At 43.4% G+C, this 17,624-nt stretch overlaps 1 protein-coding gene across 3 annotated transcripts in view; it reads left to right on the top strand.

Moving 5' to 3' along the window:
- Positions 1-17,624, top strand: part of TTC39A (tetratricopeptide repeat domain 39A) — a 115,257-nt gene that overhangs the window by 60,047 nt on the left and 37,586 nt on the right. For all 3 annotated transcript variants that reach the window (XM_089684462.1, XM_089684461.1, XM_089684463.1), the window contains 5 exons: positions 4,959-5,024; positions 6,932-7,040; positions 10,929-10,996; positions 14,137-14,196; positions 15,875-16,036. In XM_089684462.1, the coding sequence (XP_089540588.1) occupies positions 4,959-5,024; positions 6,932-7,040; positions 10,929-10,996; positions 14,137-14,196; positions 15,875-16,036 (465 nt within the window). The remainder of the gene's footprint in view (positions 1-4,958; positions 5,025-6,931; positions 7,041-10,928; positions 10,997-14,136; positions 14,197-15,874; positions 16,037-17,624) is intronic.

The following is a 17,624-nucleotide window of genomic DNA, read 5'->3' as shown; positions in this document are numbered from 1 at the left end:
TGAGGATCTTGTCAATGATCTCCAGGCAACTGGGACCACAGTCACCAAGAAAATAATTGGTAGCACACTACGCTGACAAGGATTGAAATCCTGCAGTGCCCATAAGGTCCCTCTGCTCAAGAAAGCACATGTCCAAGTCCATTTGAAGTTTGCCACTGAACATCTGAATGATGCAGAGTAGGACTGATTGAAAGTGTTGTGGTCAGATGAGACCAGAATCGAGCTCTTTGGCATCAACTCAACTCGCCGTGTTTGGAAGTGGAGGAATGCTGCCTATGACCCCAAGAACACCATCCCAACTGTCAAACATGGTGGTGGAAACATTCTCCTTTGGGGTGTTTTTCTGCTAAGGGGACAGGACAACTGCACCGCATCAAAGGGACGATGGACGAGGTAATGTACCGTCAAATCTTGGGTGAGAACCTTCTTCCCTCAGCCAGGGCATTGAAAATGGGTCGTGGAAGGGTGTTCCAGCATGACAATGACCCAAAACACAGGGCCAAGGCAACAAAGGAGTGGCTCAAGAAGAAGCACATTAAGGTCCTGGAGTGGCCTAGCCAGTCTCTAGACCTTAATCCGATTGAAAATCTGTGGAGAGAGCTGAAAGTTCGAGTTGCCAAACATCAGCCACCAAACATTAATGACTTGGAGGGGATTTGCCAAGAGGAGTGGGCCAAAATCCTTCCTGAGATGTGTGCAAACCTGGTGCCAACTACAGGAAACGTCTGACCTCTGTGATTGCCAACAAGGGATTTGCCACCAAGTACTAAGTCATGTTTTGTGAAGGGGATCAGATACTTATTTCTCTCATGAACATGCAAATCAGTGTATAATTTGTTAGAAATGCATTTATTTTGCATTTTTTGTTGCTATTCTGTCTCAGTGTTACAATACACCTACCGTTTGATTTTTAGACTGATCATTTCTTTGTGAGTGGGCAAACATTCAAAATCAGCAGGGGATCAAATACTTATTTCCTTCACTGTATTATCCATTATTTGTTCAATATTTTGGTGCCTGCAGATGCTACCAAAGCTCCAACAGAACAACTGGATCTGATGAATGTGCTCTTCTTTCTGGTTGGGATAATCAGTGGAGATAAATCATTTTTCAATGTCAAGATCATATTTAGAATCTATCCTGAGTCTTCGGATTTCCTTCCTCCCAGAAACAAAGTTTTCTCAGTTCTCCAGAAGATGTATGGTATAGATTGATGTTGGTATTGCTCAGTAAGGAAGCCATATCTGTCCTGGGTCCAGTAATTTTCTGAATTCCAAGCTACCTCACCCTCGAGGCTTTCAAAAGTAATCCAGAGAAGCTAAATTGGTTGTTATAGTTGTCTCTCCACAGATGAACATAATTTCTGTTTCCAAAGCTTTGGTTGCTCCTGTACCACCATCAGTCTATGCGGTCTGAGTACTCCCTACTCTGCTATAGCTGTGTGAGTTCTGCATCTAAGCCCCTGTGTTATACTGTAGTTCATTTTGATGAAGATGGCATCCAATAACTCATCTATGATAGCATCCTCTGGCAGACAAGGGATATAACTTATAACTCAAGTTTTGCATGCATGGTAATAATTCGTAAATAGCATGGTTTGCAATCCCAACTACACACAAGGTAGTTCAATGATGGTTAGACCAGCGTGTAAAATGTATTGACGCTGTTACATCCATATAGTATTTACACAGATCACATGGTTGGTTTATTCTGGAACATTAGTAAACCTGTCATGAGAGAAACACAGAAGCTCCTTCTAGGTAGGTTATACTGATTATTTGGCTTCAGTACCTTTGTAGTCACTAATGTTGGAGAAGTACCCCCAATTACACCAGCAATCTTGTCATCCACCTTACCAACCGTTCCATATCTGCCATCCCTCCCTGCCAATCCCTCCACTGGTTTCCCATTGCCCAACAAATAAAATTCAAAACATTAACAATAACATATAAAGCCAATCTTGTCTCCAAATATCACCCAAACTGTCCGCTCCGCTCCTCGCATGACCTCCTACTCTCTAGCTGCCTTGTCTCCTCCTCCCATGCTCATCTCCAGAACGTATTCAGAGCCTCCCCCATCCTCTGGAACTCTCTACCCCAATCTATCTGACTATTGCCTACTCTGCCCACTTTTAGGTGATCTCTGAAAACCTATCTCTTCAGGGAAGCTTATCCTGCCTTCAGCTAATAACGGAATCTTCTATTCCTCCTACCAGTCCATCCCCCACATTTATTACCTTTTGTACCACCAGCCCCTCCCTTTTAGATTGTAAGCTCCAAGGAGCAGGCCCTCTTAACCCTCTTGTATTGAACTGTATTGTCTCCCTTTATATTGTAAAGTGCTGAGCAAACTGTTGGCGCTATATAAATCCTGTATAATAATAATAACAAAGCCAGAACTTATGGTCTGCATATCTGTTCTGGGTTGTCACTCAGAATACAGTGAAACCATTGGATCAGCATGACAGGTAACTGCCACTTGTAGGAGATCAGTCACTTCTGTGTTACATTAGTTCAGATCTCCTTTACAGTACTGAAGTCAGAGGACTAACATGACATCCAAAGGGGGAGGCCAGTAATGGCTTCACTTGTGACAGGTGTCATTTAAAAACAAGATGTCATATTAAATAGGCAACATCCTATTTTGTTTTCATCTGGTGCATGCTCAGCCTTCTTTACATATGAACATACCTTATTTTTCCAAAACTTTGGTTACTCATGCACCACCATCATATAAAGTGTGAGTGCCCCATACACTGCTGTAGCTGTACACTGCACATTTTAGAGATGGAACTGACTGACAGAACTTGTCCTAAAGGGTCCTTTGTATGCCCATCAGATGATCAGTGTCTAGAAAGTACACAACCTTCTTCCAAATGGACCAGGCACCATAGAAGGCATTATCTTAGCTTGAGCAAAAACTGTATATCTAGGTCCAATTTAATATGTATCTGTTTCCAAAACTTTTCTCAGTGTTGGATAGCATAAGAAGTGGTTAATACCTTTGCTATTTTGTTCTTTGTCAGTGGCTTTATGGAGAGATTTCCCTTTGCTTCCTATCTGGAAGAAACAGCAGGAAGTGAGGGAGAGGAGATCTCTCCAAAGTGAGGGCAAATCTCTTCATTGTCAGTTGACACCGGGAGAGGTGCCCTCCATTTCATTAGGAATATTTGCATATGATCACCTGACGGACTAGTAATGAAGCCCAGTTTATATTGTGTAGTTATGAATGTGCTGGTAATCAAACCATGCTGTGATGAAACATGGGATTAATTACCCATCAAGGATTCAATTGTTATTGTAGTGTGCAGCCTTTGATCTTGGCACTGTATTAAGAACTTCAGATCGTTTCCTGTTGGACAACTTGAGATGGCCTAAAGCTATAACAGTCACTCCCAACATTATAGTGCTGATCTCTGAGACCTAAAGTGGAACTAAACTCTCTCAGTCAACATTAACAATTTTTAATCTTTATGTTACTAACATTTATAAATACTGTAGATAGAAAGTACATTATATTTGCTTGTTTTAAACCTTTTACATTTCTTTGGTCGCGTCCTGGTTTCTGACTTAGGGCAAAATGTCATCATACATCCCAGGAACTCTGGCTCCCCTGTGTAAAGGAGAGCTGTGACATCACCCATAGGCCCCCATGGCTCAGCCCTTGTTGGTGCTCCCTCCTCTCCCCTGCAGCAGCTGCTCACTAAGGCTTGGTTCACATATGTGCAGGTGGTGCCGCAATGGATCCGCACGAAAATCCGTGCAGCCGCACCACCCGTACAGAGGAATGCGGACCCGCGGGCAGGAATACGCAACCGTACTGGGAACCGAGGTTCCCATGCGGGCTGCGTTTTCAGAAGAAGAGCAGGGACTTTTTCCCTGCGTGTCACGGGGCACAGGAGTCCATTCAAATTAATGGCTCTCGTGCGCATGAAAAACACGGCCCGCACGGACGCATATATGTGAACCAGGGGTAACACAGGGATGGTGGAATTGTGAGTCAATTAAACCATGCTGTAGAGAAAGTCAGTGAGTAAGGACATGTTACATGAAACTGCTAAAGATTTCTGTTACTAAGGACCCCTTTGCAAATCAATTCTCCCACTACTGACTGCTGAGATATACAGTATATATAGTATATTTTTGTCCTCATTAGGGAGATTAGCTCTCTCTAATTGTCCTGATCACTATTGTCATCACCAATGAAAGTGCGGATAAATCCAAAAATTTTCAGTTGCCACCAGAAACAGGGATATAGCAGAAATCTAATGGGGACATTTGCTCTTGTGACAACTGTCTAAAGCCTAGTACATGATAGCCAGGGGCTAACGACGCGTTGGGGAGATTGACTTCAGTACACATGACTAGTTTTTTTTTTTCTGTTCAACCCAGCAGGCTGAACGAAAAACAAACTGACAGCTCAGGAGGAGCCGCTGTGCTTACTATCCAATCTCCCCTACTGTGTTATTGTGTTTTGAGGGGGGAGGGGGGGGTGCAGGTGGTGCCTCCACCTGAACACTCCGGTCAGCTGATTGGGAGCCAATTGCCAGACCTTTCTGAATCATGCCCCTGCCCCGGTCTGTTGGACCAGCCCCTGTATACATGGGCTGAATGGCAGCTCGGACTTGCTCGGCAGCTCGGACTAGACTTGCTTGAGATGGGATTTCACTCACATATATCCTCACTTTCTATTGAGTCTACAGGACAGAAAGTGAAGGAAAATCTTATTAATGAGGCACAGATGGCAAAAAAAAGTTTCCCTGATTTTGGTGAAAATTCAGTTTACGTCCTGTTGTGTTCCCAGGACAGGAGGTGAAAGGAAATCTGCCCAAAAGGGCACATACATCTAACAGAACCTGACAACAATTTTAACCTCCCGTACGCTATCCAAAATGTATTTGTTAAAGCTTTTTAGTACTGTGTTGCTAATATATTGATGTTTCTTTGATCTCCTCATAGACTCTATCGATGCTGCCTACCAGAATATTGCGACTTTTAGAGTTTGTTGGCTTTTCTGGTAACAAGGTAAGATATTTCCAGCATTATCTCCTTCCTTCTCGTTGTATCTAGAGCTCAACATCTACATTACTCCGGACCTCTACACTCCTTGTGTTACTTACTCCTGACCTCTACACTCCTTGTGTTACTTACTCCTGATCTCTACACTCCTTCTGTTACTTACTCCTGACCTCTACACTCCTTGTGTTACTTACTTCTGACCTCTACACTCCTTGTGTTACTTACTTCTGATCTCTACACTCCTTGTGTTACTTACTCCTGACCTCTACACTCCTTGTTTTACTTACTTCTGATCTCTACACTCCTTGTGTTACTTACTCCTGACCTCTGCTCTCTGTTTCTTACTTCTGACCTGACCTCTGCTCTCTCTGCGTTACTTACTCCTGACCCCTTGCACTCTGCATTACTTTCTCCTGACCTGTGCTGTCTCTGAGATACTTGATCCTGATATCTGCTTTCAATGTATTACTTACCTTGCACCTTTGCTGTGTGTGCATTACTTACCCCTAATCTCTGCTTTCCATGTACTTACTCCTGCTCTTCCTGTGTTAGTTACTCCTGGCTTCTACGCTTCATGCATTACTTAAGCTGAACCTCTGCACTCCATTGATTTTAATCTGATTAAAGTAATTTATTACACTAGGTCAGTGTGCTCTTGTTGGATTTATTTTTGAAGATGTTCGAAGCCTGAAAAATGAAAACAAATGCAGCCTCCACAGCTAAAGCTGGTGATGCTGCAATATATTAAATTTTTTGGTTCTTGGGTTTAGATGTCCTTTAAAGAGGGACTCTAGCCAAAACCAGACAATTCACCTTATGCTTAATAGACATTTGTAAAATACTTTTAGTAACATACCCATATGCTGAGAAGTGACATTTCACATAGAAGTCACTGAATCTTTTTTAATTAATTTCTTCTTTTGAGTATGTGAATTTTAATTGAATGATGAACAAACAAACTTTTACAATGTTCCAGTAAAACATTCACCAAATCTGGTAGGTTGCACATGGGGTATATAGGTTCTGTGCATGCAATCCCAGCATTTCAGTGCGCCTGGGAGGTACAGGTGCAGAGTCCAACCCCACTGCTTGCACCCTGTAAAAGTCAATATGGTGGATGAGACTGAACACTGTACCCTGTCGTACTCATGTGTAGGGCCTTATATGTTCAGGAACAAATGTCTGAAATGCAGAATACCTACATATTGGGGGGAAAAACACATTAAAAGAGAAGTATGGCTTTTTATTTTTTTTAAATCATACTTACCTATGTGGATGCAGCATCGATCTGATGGCTTAAAGGGTGAGAAATGAGTGGTCAAACACCCTTGCTGCTCTGAGCAGAGAGCGGTGACTGTTAGTCACCGCTCTCTAATCTGCCCCCAGCACTCACTATAGCGCTGGGCTGTGGAGGCGGCTTGCTGAGTGGACCGGCTCTGTGAAGTCAACCGACAGCGGGCTTTAGCCTGCTGTCAGATGAAAATGGGTCACAGGGGTGCAGAACGAACTGCACTCCTTTGATCCATAGGAGAAGTACAGCCAAATGAGCTTTGGCCGTACTTCTCCTTTAAATCTATCTCATGTGTCGCCAGTGGAGACAAGCACTTAGTCCAGCACAGAACACTTCAGAACAGGCAAAGAACTATGTTTGATGACTTATGCATATACAAATATTTTTCTGTCTAAAACAGAGGTACTGTTGTATACTCATGTGTGTACCCATTCTTTCAGGTGCCATATTTATTTATCGATAGACTTTTAATTGGATTTTAAATTAAATTGAGTTCCCTGTGTGCTCTGCAAAGCTTAACTTTCAAGCTTGATTGAATAGTTCATTTGATTTGATATTTCCTGCTCCCAGGCAATGCCTGAAACATTGTTATTAATGCCTAATGATATTTGTATTCCCGCAGGATTACGGGCTGATGCAGCTTCAGGAGGGGGCAGCGGATCACAGTTTCCGGGCCTTGCTCTGCACCCTTCTGCTTCTATGCTATCACACCTTCCTGAGCTTTGTATTAGGTGAGTGCACTTCATAAATAACGTATTTTGTTTATTGCCAGTATATTACAAGGCACTTTACAGAATATACGTATACCCTACACTTACCCAGGCTTCCAGCAGAAGTACGCATACTTGTTCTCAAGCGAGTTTAGGCAGAAGCTATGTAAAGTGATCCAGTAATATACCCAGTGCTAAAATGATGTAAACATGAAGCTGTGCTTTGTTCATGCAGCCCAATAGCAATAATGCCCAGCCTCCTTCTGCATATGCTCAATTTTTCTTCCCACCCTCACCAAACCATTCACCTTAGGAGTGAAGAGGAATTCCCAGTATTCCTGGGTATGGGTTAATGTGACTATTACTTGACAGTGATGATGCATTTTGACACATGGAGGCGGTAGAGGGTCCTCAGCCCTATGTAATCTATGACTTGGATTGATTTTGAATTTACACAGGACTTTTTCTCCAGCGGGGAACAGAGCAACAAAGGAACTAAAAATGGTCAATATAACATGCTGTGGGGTTGGCTTTCAAGTGAAAATGTTTCTTTGTTCTATGTTGGCAAAGTTCAGGTTCACTTTATTAAAGTGTACAGCAGAAACCATAGAGTGCTTGCACCTTGCCCACCTCAGTGATCCTCAACCACAGCCCCTAAACTTTGTTAAGCTACTATCAACTTTCTGAAAGTTACGGTCCCCAGGTTAGAGAGCTCGAGCATAGGGTCTTTGAGGCACTGGCATTGCATTGTGGAAGGCAAGGGTAAGATACATAGGTGCTCCACAGCCTGAAGTTCAGGAATCAGTAGATCAGTAAGATAGTCAGTGCTGGTTTTATAGCAACTTATACCACCTCATTGGTTCTTACAGGCAACCCAGCACCTCTGGCAAATGCTAGGTTTGCTTGGTTGTCAGTTGAGACTGGTTCCTATGTATGCATTTCCTCTATACTACAATGTATTTCTGTGTATTCCAATATATACTACAATGTATTTTATGTAAACCTGGGTCCAAGCAACAGACTCTGCCTCCCCCGCAGCACTCTCCTATGGAGGTCTCATCTGGACCCATTCCCCCAGACCCAGTGGTCGGAAAGGTGGTGGGGTTGGTTTGCTCCTATCACCACTGAGCACCTTCCAAGTCCTCCCTAACCCTCCCTCTCTATCCTTCTCCTCCTTCGAGACCCACTACATCCGGCTATTCTCTGCAATCTCTCTGAGGATTGCAGTGATCTATCGGCCTCCTGGACCTGTGTCCCGCTTTCTTGATGACTTTGCCGCCTGGCTACCCTTCTTTCTCTCCTCTAAGCTACCCACTATCATTCTTGGAGACTTCAACATCCCTATCAACATCAATAACCCGGCTACATCCCAACTCTTCCACTTAACCTCTTCTTTTGCACTAACTCAGTGCATACAGTCCTCCACTCACTCTGACGGGAACACTCTTGACCTTTGCACTCCCTGCAACCTCACAAACACCCCCTTTCCTCTCTCCGATCACAACCTCATCACCTTCTCCGTCTCCTCATCCTCAAACACCTATCCCTCCAAACGCCAAATAATTACCAGCAGAAACCTCCGGAATTGGAACCCTGCTCCCTTCCACTCTGCAACTGACCAACTCTACAACACCATCCATCCCCTGTCCTGCCCTGACCTAGCCACTACTGCCTACAACAACTCGCTTGCAGCTGCTCTAGACTCACTCGCACCCCCAACAACATGAAGCATTAGGCCCCGACCGCTACAACCCTGGCAGACTGACCACACCAGAAACCTCAAACGACATAGTCGTGCGCTGGAGCGACTATGACGTAAAACCAAATCCCAACAAGCGTTCACCCGCTACAAATCTGCCTTCTTAACGTACACTTCCTCCCTTCACGCTGCCAAACAGGCCTATTTTATTACCCTCATCAATACCTTCTCCTCCAATCCTCGCCGGCTCTTCTCCACTTTTAACTCCCTCCTTTCTGCGCCTCCACCTCTGCCCAGTACCTCACTTACCACCCATGAGATTGCCAAACATTTCAAAAACAAGATTGACACAATTCGTACGGACTTTGCCACTGCTCAGACACCCATCCCACTTAGCACTCCTCACACAATAACCCCCTCAACACTTTGCTCCCTTGACCTCACTACCACCAAAGAGGTCACTAAGATTTTCTCTGAAGCCCACCTCACCACCTGCCCCCTGGACCCTGTCCCCTCACAACTCCTTCGGTCCCCCTCCTCTTCCATCCTATGCTCCCTCACTCACATCTTCAATCTTTCCCTCTCCACCGGTACCTTCCCCTCCCCTCTAAAGCACGCGCACATCACCCCCATACTTAAGAAACCCTCCCTGGACCCTATCGACCTGAACAACCTAAGACCGATCTCCCTACTGCCATTTACCTCTAAACTCCTAGAACGCTTAGTCTACAATCACCTAAGCTCCCATCTCACCGACAACAACCTTCTCGACCCTTTACAGTCCGGCTTCCGTGCCCTACACTACACCGAAACTGCCCTACTCAAACTCACCAATGACCTACTAACCGCCAAAACCAATGGCCACTATACTATACTCCTACTACTTGACCTCTCTGCGGCTTTTGACACGGTTGACCACCCCCTCCTCAAAAAACTGCACTGTCTTGGCCTCAGAGACTCCGCTCTCTCCTGTTTCTCCTCCTATCTATCGCAGCGCTCCTTCAGTGTTACCTATAACGCTGCCACCTCCCCTTCACTCCCTCTCTCTGTCGGGGTCCCTCAAGGCTCTGTCCTCCTCTTCTCCATCGACACCTCCTTCCTTGGCCAATTGATAAACTCACATGGCTTCATCTCTATTACAACGACACACAAATCTATCTCTCTACCCCTCACCTCACCCCCTCATTCTCAGATCGGATCACCAGCCTACTAAGTGACATATCGGACTGGATGTCACTCCACTTCCTCAAACTCAACCTTTCCAAAACTGAGCTTCTAGCCCAGCCCCCCCCCCCCCCCCGACTTCTCCATCAAGACCAACAACACAACCATCAGTCCCACCCCTCACGCAAGGGTACTAGGTGTAATCTTAGACTCCAATCTGTCCTTTCAGCCCCAGGTCCAATCACTGACAAACTCATGTAGACTTCACCTCCGCAACATCTCCAAGATACGACCGTTCCTAACCTCGGAAACCACTAAGAAACTCATCCACTCCCTTATTATATCACGCCTTGACTACTGTAACTCCCTCCTCACTGGCCTACCTTATCGAAGGCTATCCCCACTCCAGTCCATCATGAATGCTGCTGCCAGACTCATTCACCTTACTAACTGCTCTGTATCTGCCACCCCTCTCTGCCAATTCCTCCACTGGCTTCCTATTGCCCAGCAGATAAAATTCAAAACACTAACACTGATGTACAAAGCCGTTCATAACACTGCCCCTAACTATATCACCGACCTTGTCTCTAAATACCTCCCAAACCGTACTCTCCGCTCCTCGCAAGACCTCCTACTCTCTAGCTCCCTTTTCTCCTCCTCCCATGCTCGTCTCCAGGATTTCCCATGGGCTTCACCCATCCTCTGGAACTGCCTACCTCAAGCTATGAGGCTATCGCCTACCCTGCTCACTTTTAGGCGCACTCTGAAAACTCATCTCTTCAGGGAAGCCTACCCTGACCCCGGCTAACTACTGGAATGCCCTACTCCCCCAACCACTCCATCCCCCACAGCTAATTACCTCTTGTACCACTATCCCCTCCCTCCCAGATTGTAAGCTCCAAGGAGCAGGGCCCTCTAATATTGAACTGTATTGTTACTGTACTGTCTCCCTCCATAATGTAAAGCGCTGAGCAAACTGTCGGTGCTATATAAGTCCTGTATTATAATATAATAATAATAATAATAATTCTGTTATCTACATCCAGGTACTGGAAAAGGAAATGTTGAGGAAGCAGAGAATCTGCTACACCCATATCTCAAACGCTATCCCAAGGTAAGGGAAGTTCACCAGATTTTCCAGAATAATAACCTAGACTTAGAGGTTCAGTTCTATCTATCTATCTATCTATCTATCTATCTATCTATCTATCTATCTATCTATCTATCTATCTATCTGTCATAGACACTCCTTATATCATCCCACTACAAATGATGGCGCTTGGGTCAAATATATGTACCTTTTTGGACAGGCAGCTGGTACTAAGGCCAGAGCATCCATACCAAACACTCCACTTCAGTGCAGTTTACTGACACTGAGCCTGATAAAACCTCAGCCAGCCACTGTGTCCATCAGACGGGCAGAGCAACCATGACATTTTGTTGTAGGGTGGGTGATGTCTGGGGGGGAACTCTGAGACTAGTTCCCCATCAAGGGGAACTGAAGGGCGACTATGGTGTTTGGCCACTGCCATCTATTTTGAATCACAAGGCAGGAGGACCTAATGGAAAATTAAACTCTCAGAGGGCACTCTTAGCAATCGGTCAGCTGTTAGTTAATATAAAAAGTTGGTCAGCTTCCGCCCTCTGTCCAGACCTGCTAAGGACACTAATGTAAAAAAGGGCCTGTAATGGTAAGGAAAGGGGGTGACTCTGATACGAAGGGGGCTGTGATTTAAAAGGTGGGAAGGACTGTTATGTGAAGGGGCAGTGAGAACACTTATGTAGAGGGGGGACCATGATGTAATTGGGGGGAGGGACTGAGGACTCAGATTTAAAGGGGACTGTAATGTAAAAGGAAAGGAGTTGGAAATGGGGACACTGATATAAAGGAGAGACTGCGATGAAAGGAGGCGACTGGGAAGTGAAAGTGATCAGTGATGTAAAGGGGGACCGAGGCTACTGATGTAAAGGGGGAGACTGTGATGTGAAGGGGGTCTGTGATGTAAAGAGGAGCTGTGATGTGAAAGGGAAATTGAGGACAATGCTGGGGGGGAGGGGGGTTTGGCTGTAATGTGAATGGAGGTCTGAGGGCACTGATATAACTGGGATGGGGAATTTGGGATAGGAAGGGGGTGCTGTTACATTAAGGGGTGTGGGGTTGAGGACACTGATGCAAATGGAAGATTGTGATGTGAAGATGGGGCTGTGATGGAAAGGGGGGATTGTGATGTAAATGGGGGACTAGGACAATGATGTGAGGGGGGCTGTGATATGGAGGGTGGCTAAGTCACTTATGTAAATGGCAGACTGTGATATAAAGGGGGGACTGTGGTGTGAAGGTTGGTATTGGAAACAATGATTTAAAGGAAAGGGGGACTGTGATATGAAGGACGGCACTAAGTTTATTGAATAAGGAGCATAAAGTGGGCAGCCCAGTGGCTAAATGGTTAGCACTTCCGCCTGGCAGCACTAGGGTTGTTGGTTCAAATCCCAACAACGGCACTACCTGCCTGGAGTTTGCATGCTCTCCCTGTGCCCACGTGGGCTTCCTCTAGGTACTCCAGTTTCCTCCCCCACTCCAAAAACATGCTGGTAGGTTAATTAGATCCTTTTCAAATTGGTCCTAGTATGTGTATGAATGAATGTAAGCTAGGGACCTTAGATTGTATGCCCCTTGAGGGTTAGGGACTGATGTGAATGTACAATATATATGTAAAGCCCTGACATATATATATTGACAGCACTATATAAGTACCTGGGAAAATAAATAAATTTAAAGTGATTGAGTGGTGCAACTATTTTTTGATCAATTGGCTTTCATTTTGTTAATCATCTGGCCACAGAAACCTGTTATGTGTCTGCTATAGGTTATTGCACTTTGAATAACATCATGCATTTTGCACTGACATACTAAATAAGATGATATAAGTCATGTGTGGTAACTGTTATTTCTGAAGATGCATCCTTGCTTGACATTCTTCCATGGCAGAAATATTTGGTAAGTGTAGCTGGGAAACAGGGATCCCCGGAAAAATACCTTAAAGCGGAGTTCCACTCACCCTGTCAAAAAATAAAAGTCAGCAGCTACAAAAACTGTAGCTGCTGACTTTTAAAAAACAGCCACTTACCTGTCCCTCGGTGTGACCCCCGCAGCCCGTTTCACTGGCCGTCCTATATTCCAGGAGGCCAGCATCTTCAGTGTGAGCTTCACAGCTGGGTACCCACTGCGCATGCACTAGTAGCACTGCGCTTCATGAATGGTCCTGTAGTCTTCTGGGACCTGTCACGTGTCCCAAAAGACTACAGGAAGGGAGGACACCTTCCGCTTCCAATCGCCTAGGTAAGTGGGAGTGGGTACCTGTCAAATTCGGGTACCTGCTCACCCCCCCCCCCCCCAAAGGTGCCAATCCTTAATGGGGAGCGGAGGAGCAGTCCTTAAAGCGGAACTTGCCCTTTTGGGTAGAGCTCCGCTTTAAGGCTTCATGCACATGGGAGCATTCACTTGTAGAACATAAACACGCTGTGAATTTTTGTGGACAGGATGCCTTGATGCTGCATACACAGCTGTTTATAGATATGAATGGTTGAAAGTGACTGTACACTGCTATTTGCGTAACATCGTGCATGCGCACAGACATAATGTCCTAAACGCAGATAGTGGTTGCAAGAGGTATGTTATGTTTCACTTTTTCAGAAAATCACAAAAGGCATTGTGGAATACAGATACTTTACTTGTATGAGTGCTTTATTTTGCATTGACAGTATCAGTATAGGAAGTATTGTTTGTTTCATTTACCATATTATTTGAAATGCACGGAGTGTCCAGCTGAGCTGCTATTAAATATTAATACGTCTGTCCCACTCATTAATGCATATATGCAAAGGTTAGGGTTCAGGATCAGCTCAGTTGCTTGAGGGATCATAGTGGGGAGATTCTTCTTCTCAGATCCTTGCTCCATCCTCCGTGTCACTGCTGTAGCCCTATATACAAAGCCTTAATGTTTCCTGACTTCTTCTGAATACTAGATATCAATATATGGGGAAATAATAATAAAATAATGTATAATTATTTTGTATACATTCACATGTATTATAATCAGGGCTAAAAAAAAAAGATATCTTGATCTGTTTATATCTTTATTCTCTTAACCACTTGATAACAGAAAGCAAATAGTATGGCTTTGTCTTACAATGGCTTTTCCAGAACTGTGTGTTCATAGCTAAAACTTTTTTTTTTCGTATATGTCTTTCCAGGGTTCCATATTCCTTTTCTTTGCTGGAAGAATAGAAGAAATTAAAGGGAACATTGATGCTGTAAGAAAATAAAACTAAGCCTATATATTTACCAGGGACAGAGCAATGTGCAGTACTCCTTGGCATCCAGACATGGCAACTTTGATTGTCCTCAGATGTAAACTGTCATTTGATTTCTGCCCAGCATTTTCCAAATCTTTGTTAGTACTTGAAATAAAAGTTAAGGGGGTGGTTTTCTGGAACCCCCCTATTAATTATACAATTATGTACTATTTGTCGGTTCCTATAATTAATTTGTAAATATATAAGCTTTGACAATATTGAAGGACGTAATATACTGAAATAATAGCTATAATAACAAACACAATGCTCAAAGAAGCAAGGTCTTATTAATTTACACTAACAGAGAAATCTAAACCAATATTACAGAGTATAATGGAATAATAGTAAAGATGATACGATACGTAAGTTCGTCCTCAAAGCTGAGTATCATTTAGCTGGTTCTCAGGTAGGAAAAAATGGTCAAAGAGAAAGAGCCTGGCCAAAACTGTGTTTAAAAGCACTCTTAAACACCACCCACACACACACCCATGACACGCCTGGTGTAGTCCTCTGTCCAATGAGCAAACATCCATAACTCATAAGGGGCTGTCCTCTCTCTTCATTAGGATGTGTAGAATTACCCCAGCCATCCTCCCAGAAGTATGTTGTCTCCACCAGGGGGCACTGCTATATTGCCAACAATGCTCGGACCCAGGTCAATCACATCTGGCTTCTTCCTTGTGGCTAGAAGCCATGTAATCTGTCCTTTTAATACTCGTGGCACCAGAGAGTCTGACTCGTGGCACCAGAGAGTCTGGGCTGAGGACCTCTTATCTCCATGCCCCACTGCTAGGGGGTATGTGTGAACTCCCAGGACAAGGATTTCGGTATGCAGCCTTTTGTTACACACGCCCTGTTGTAAATACTTGCTTTTCTTTATACTCCAAGATAACATTCAATAGGCCAAATAGTTCTTTGACAACCAGGCAGTAAAAATCCATAAATGTCTGAAATAAAAAAACATGTTGCCTTCCAATAGTACTATTCATGTTTTACCAAATTGGCTATATGCTAAACTTCAGCTTACCTTCAGTCTTGCACAGTTGTACAAGCTCCCCTCCTACACTGAGTTTGCCTACTCTGATGTCACTGCACACTGTGAACTTTTCACAGTGTGTATCAGAAGCTGCAGCAAGTCAGATAAAGTAGAGTCCACCTCATTTCCCAGCTGGAGAATGTCCCACATCATGTAGACCTTTCCTCTTCAGCCTAGTTTACCACATTCATTCATTCAATTATAGAGATTCAGCATTACATGGGAGCATTGCCTAGGACAGTCTACATGCAAATATAGCCTGCATTGGAACACACAGTATTCCAGACTGATAAGACACATACAAGCAGCACACCAACCTCAGTTTATAGTTCCTAATATTGTATGAAAAAAGCCAGTCCTTTATATAAATGTCCTTCCTACCAGAGGTAGTCCTCCTTTCTCTAGGTTATCCACGAGAATGGGACTGTAATGATGAAAAATACGTATTGTGTAGTACTTGCAATTTTTATGTCAGTGCTAGTTATATACATTTCTTCTAAAGCCTTGTCGCCCATTTAATGTGTTCCTCCTTTTTAATCCCCTACCATACAGAAAACATCTGTAGTACTCACATATTGCATATGCTCCTATTCTCTGCAGGCCATCCAGAGGTTCGAGGAGTGTTGTGAAGCCCAGCAGACCTGGAAACAGTTCCATCATATGTGTTACTGGCAGCTGATGTGGTGCTTTACCTACAAGCAGCAATGGAAGATGGCATACTTCTATGCTGACCTTCTGAGCAAGGAAAGCTCCTGGTCCAAGGTATTTAAATGAGTTTAAGCCAGTGAATTATCTTATATTATATGTAACTATGGTATCCACAATATGAAAATGATATAAATATATATATTAAACCCTCTTAGTATAAACGGTCTAACTTTCACCCTTGAAAGTGGAAATAACTAATAAAACCCAAATGTGCCAAAATTGTGAAAAAATTGTGAAAAAGTCAACTACCCAAAAATGTGCACACACAAAAGAATTATGTCAAAATAAATAATCATATAAGTCACTAATGTCCAAAAAAATTGATTAAACCAATATAAAAATAAAAATACAAATAAAGTTCTTCCAATCTTTAATTCCGATGTGAAAATCTCCGGTTCTTTGATAGCGAGCCTACCTATTGGCTCCCCCAGAAATAAGACCCTCAAAAGAAAAGAAAACTCATATAGTGCAATATCATTTTTTAATTAAAATGTCCAATACAGCAACACTCTACACTGTGCAATTCCAAACAAACCAAAACGTGACCTTATCAGTGACAAGTGAACATAGTGAAGCAACCGTGATTGTGCGTCACTCTGTGAATAATAAATCCAAAAACAAAAACTTCCGTGTACACTTCTAGGTGTAAGGCATAAATACCCTTACCCCAAAACAACAATAAACACGCCTGGTGTAGTATGTAACACTCTTCACATGCAAATCCTTCCAAGCCTGAATCTCGCTCTTTAAGATGTCATCAAACACCTTCTCCTAGATGTCATCATGGCTGATTAGGCTGCACTCCATGTTACTCACAGTACCCATATTCCAATCGATATGCAGATAGTATATAAGAAAATATATAGTATAATACCGAATGGGATTATCAAAATATACTTTAATTATATGCTTACATTGAAACCATATAAAAATTGCCTTGTTCCCATGCCCTCAGACCTCACTGGTCACCAAGTAGCTTCCTAGATGTTTGGTATGTATTTTTCCAGTGTCCAAGATGGCCAATCCACCTCTTCCGGTTCCTCTCTGTGCTTCCGATGTCACTTCCATTGACGCGTTTCGTCACTTCCAGGACTTAGTCATAAGGGGTGGCACCCCTTTATATTTTGATAATCCCATGCGGTATTATAGTATATATTTTCTTAAATACCATCCGCATATCGATTGGAATATGGGTACTGTGAGTAACATGGAGTGCAGCCCAATCAGCCATGATGACATCTAGGAGAAGGTGTTTGATGACATCTTAAAGAGTGAGATTCAGGCTTGGAAGGATTTGCATGTGAAGAGTGTTACATACTACACCAGGCGTGTTTATTAAGGGTATTTATGCCTTACAGCTAGAAGTGTACATGGAAGTTTTTTTTTTGGATTTATTATTCACAGAGTGACGCACAATCACGGTTGCTTCACTATGTTCACTTGTCACTGATAAGGTCACGTTTTGGTTTGTTTGGAATTGCACAGTGTAGTGTTGCTGTATTGGACATTTTAATTTAAAAATGATAATGCACTATATGAGTTTTCTTTTCTTTTGAGGGTCTTATTTCTGGGACAGTGAATTATCTTGGTTATAGGAAGACTGAGATTGAGCTCTGCAGTCACTTTTGTAGCAGTTGTTTTC

This window comes from Staurois parvus, unplaced genomic scaffold, assembly GCF_062004578.1.
Source record: "Staurois parvus isolate SC_StPar_1 unplaced genomic scaffold, SC_StPar_1.0 ptg000347l, whole genome shotgun sequence".
NCBI classification, from domain to species: domain Eukaryota; kingdom Metazoa; phylum Chordata; class Amphibia; order Anura; family Ranidae; genus Staurois; species Staurois parvus.
The sequence above is the reverse complement of the archived record's forward strand: the minus strand, read 5'-3'. Positions and strand labels throughout refer to the sequence as shown.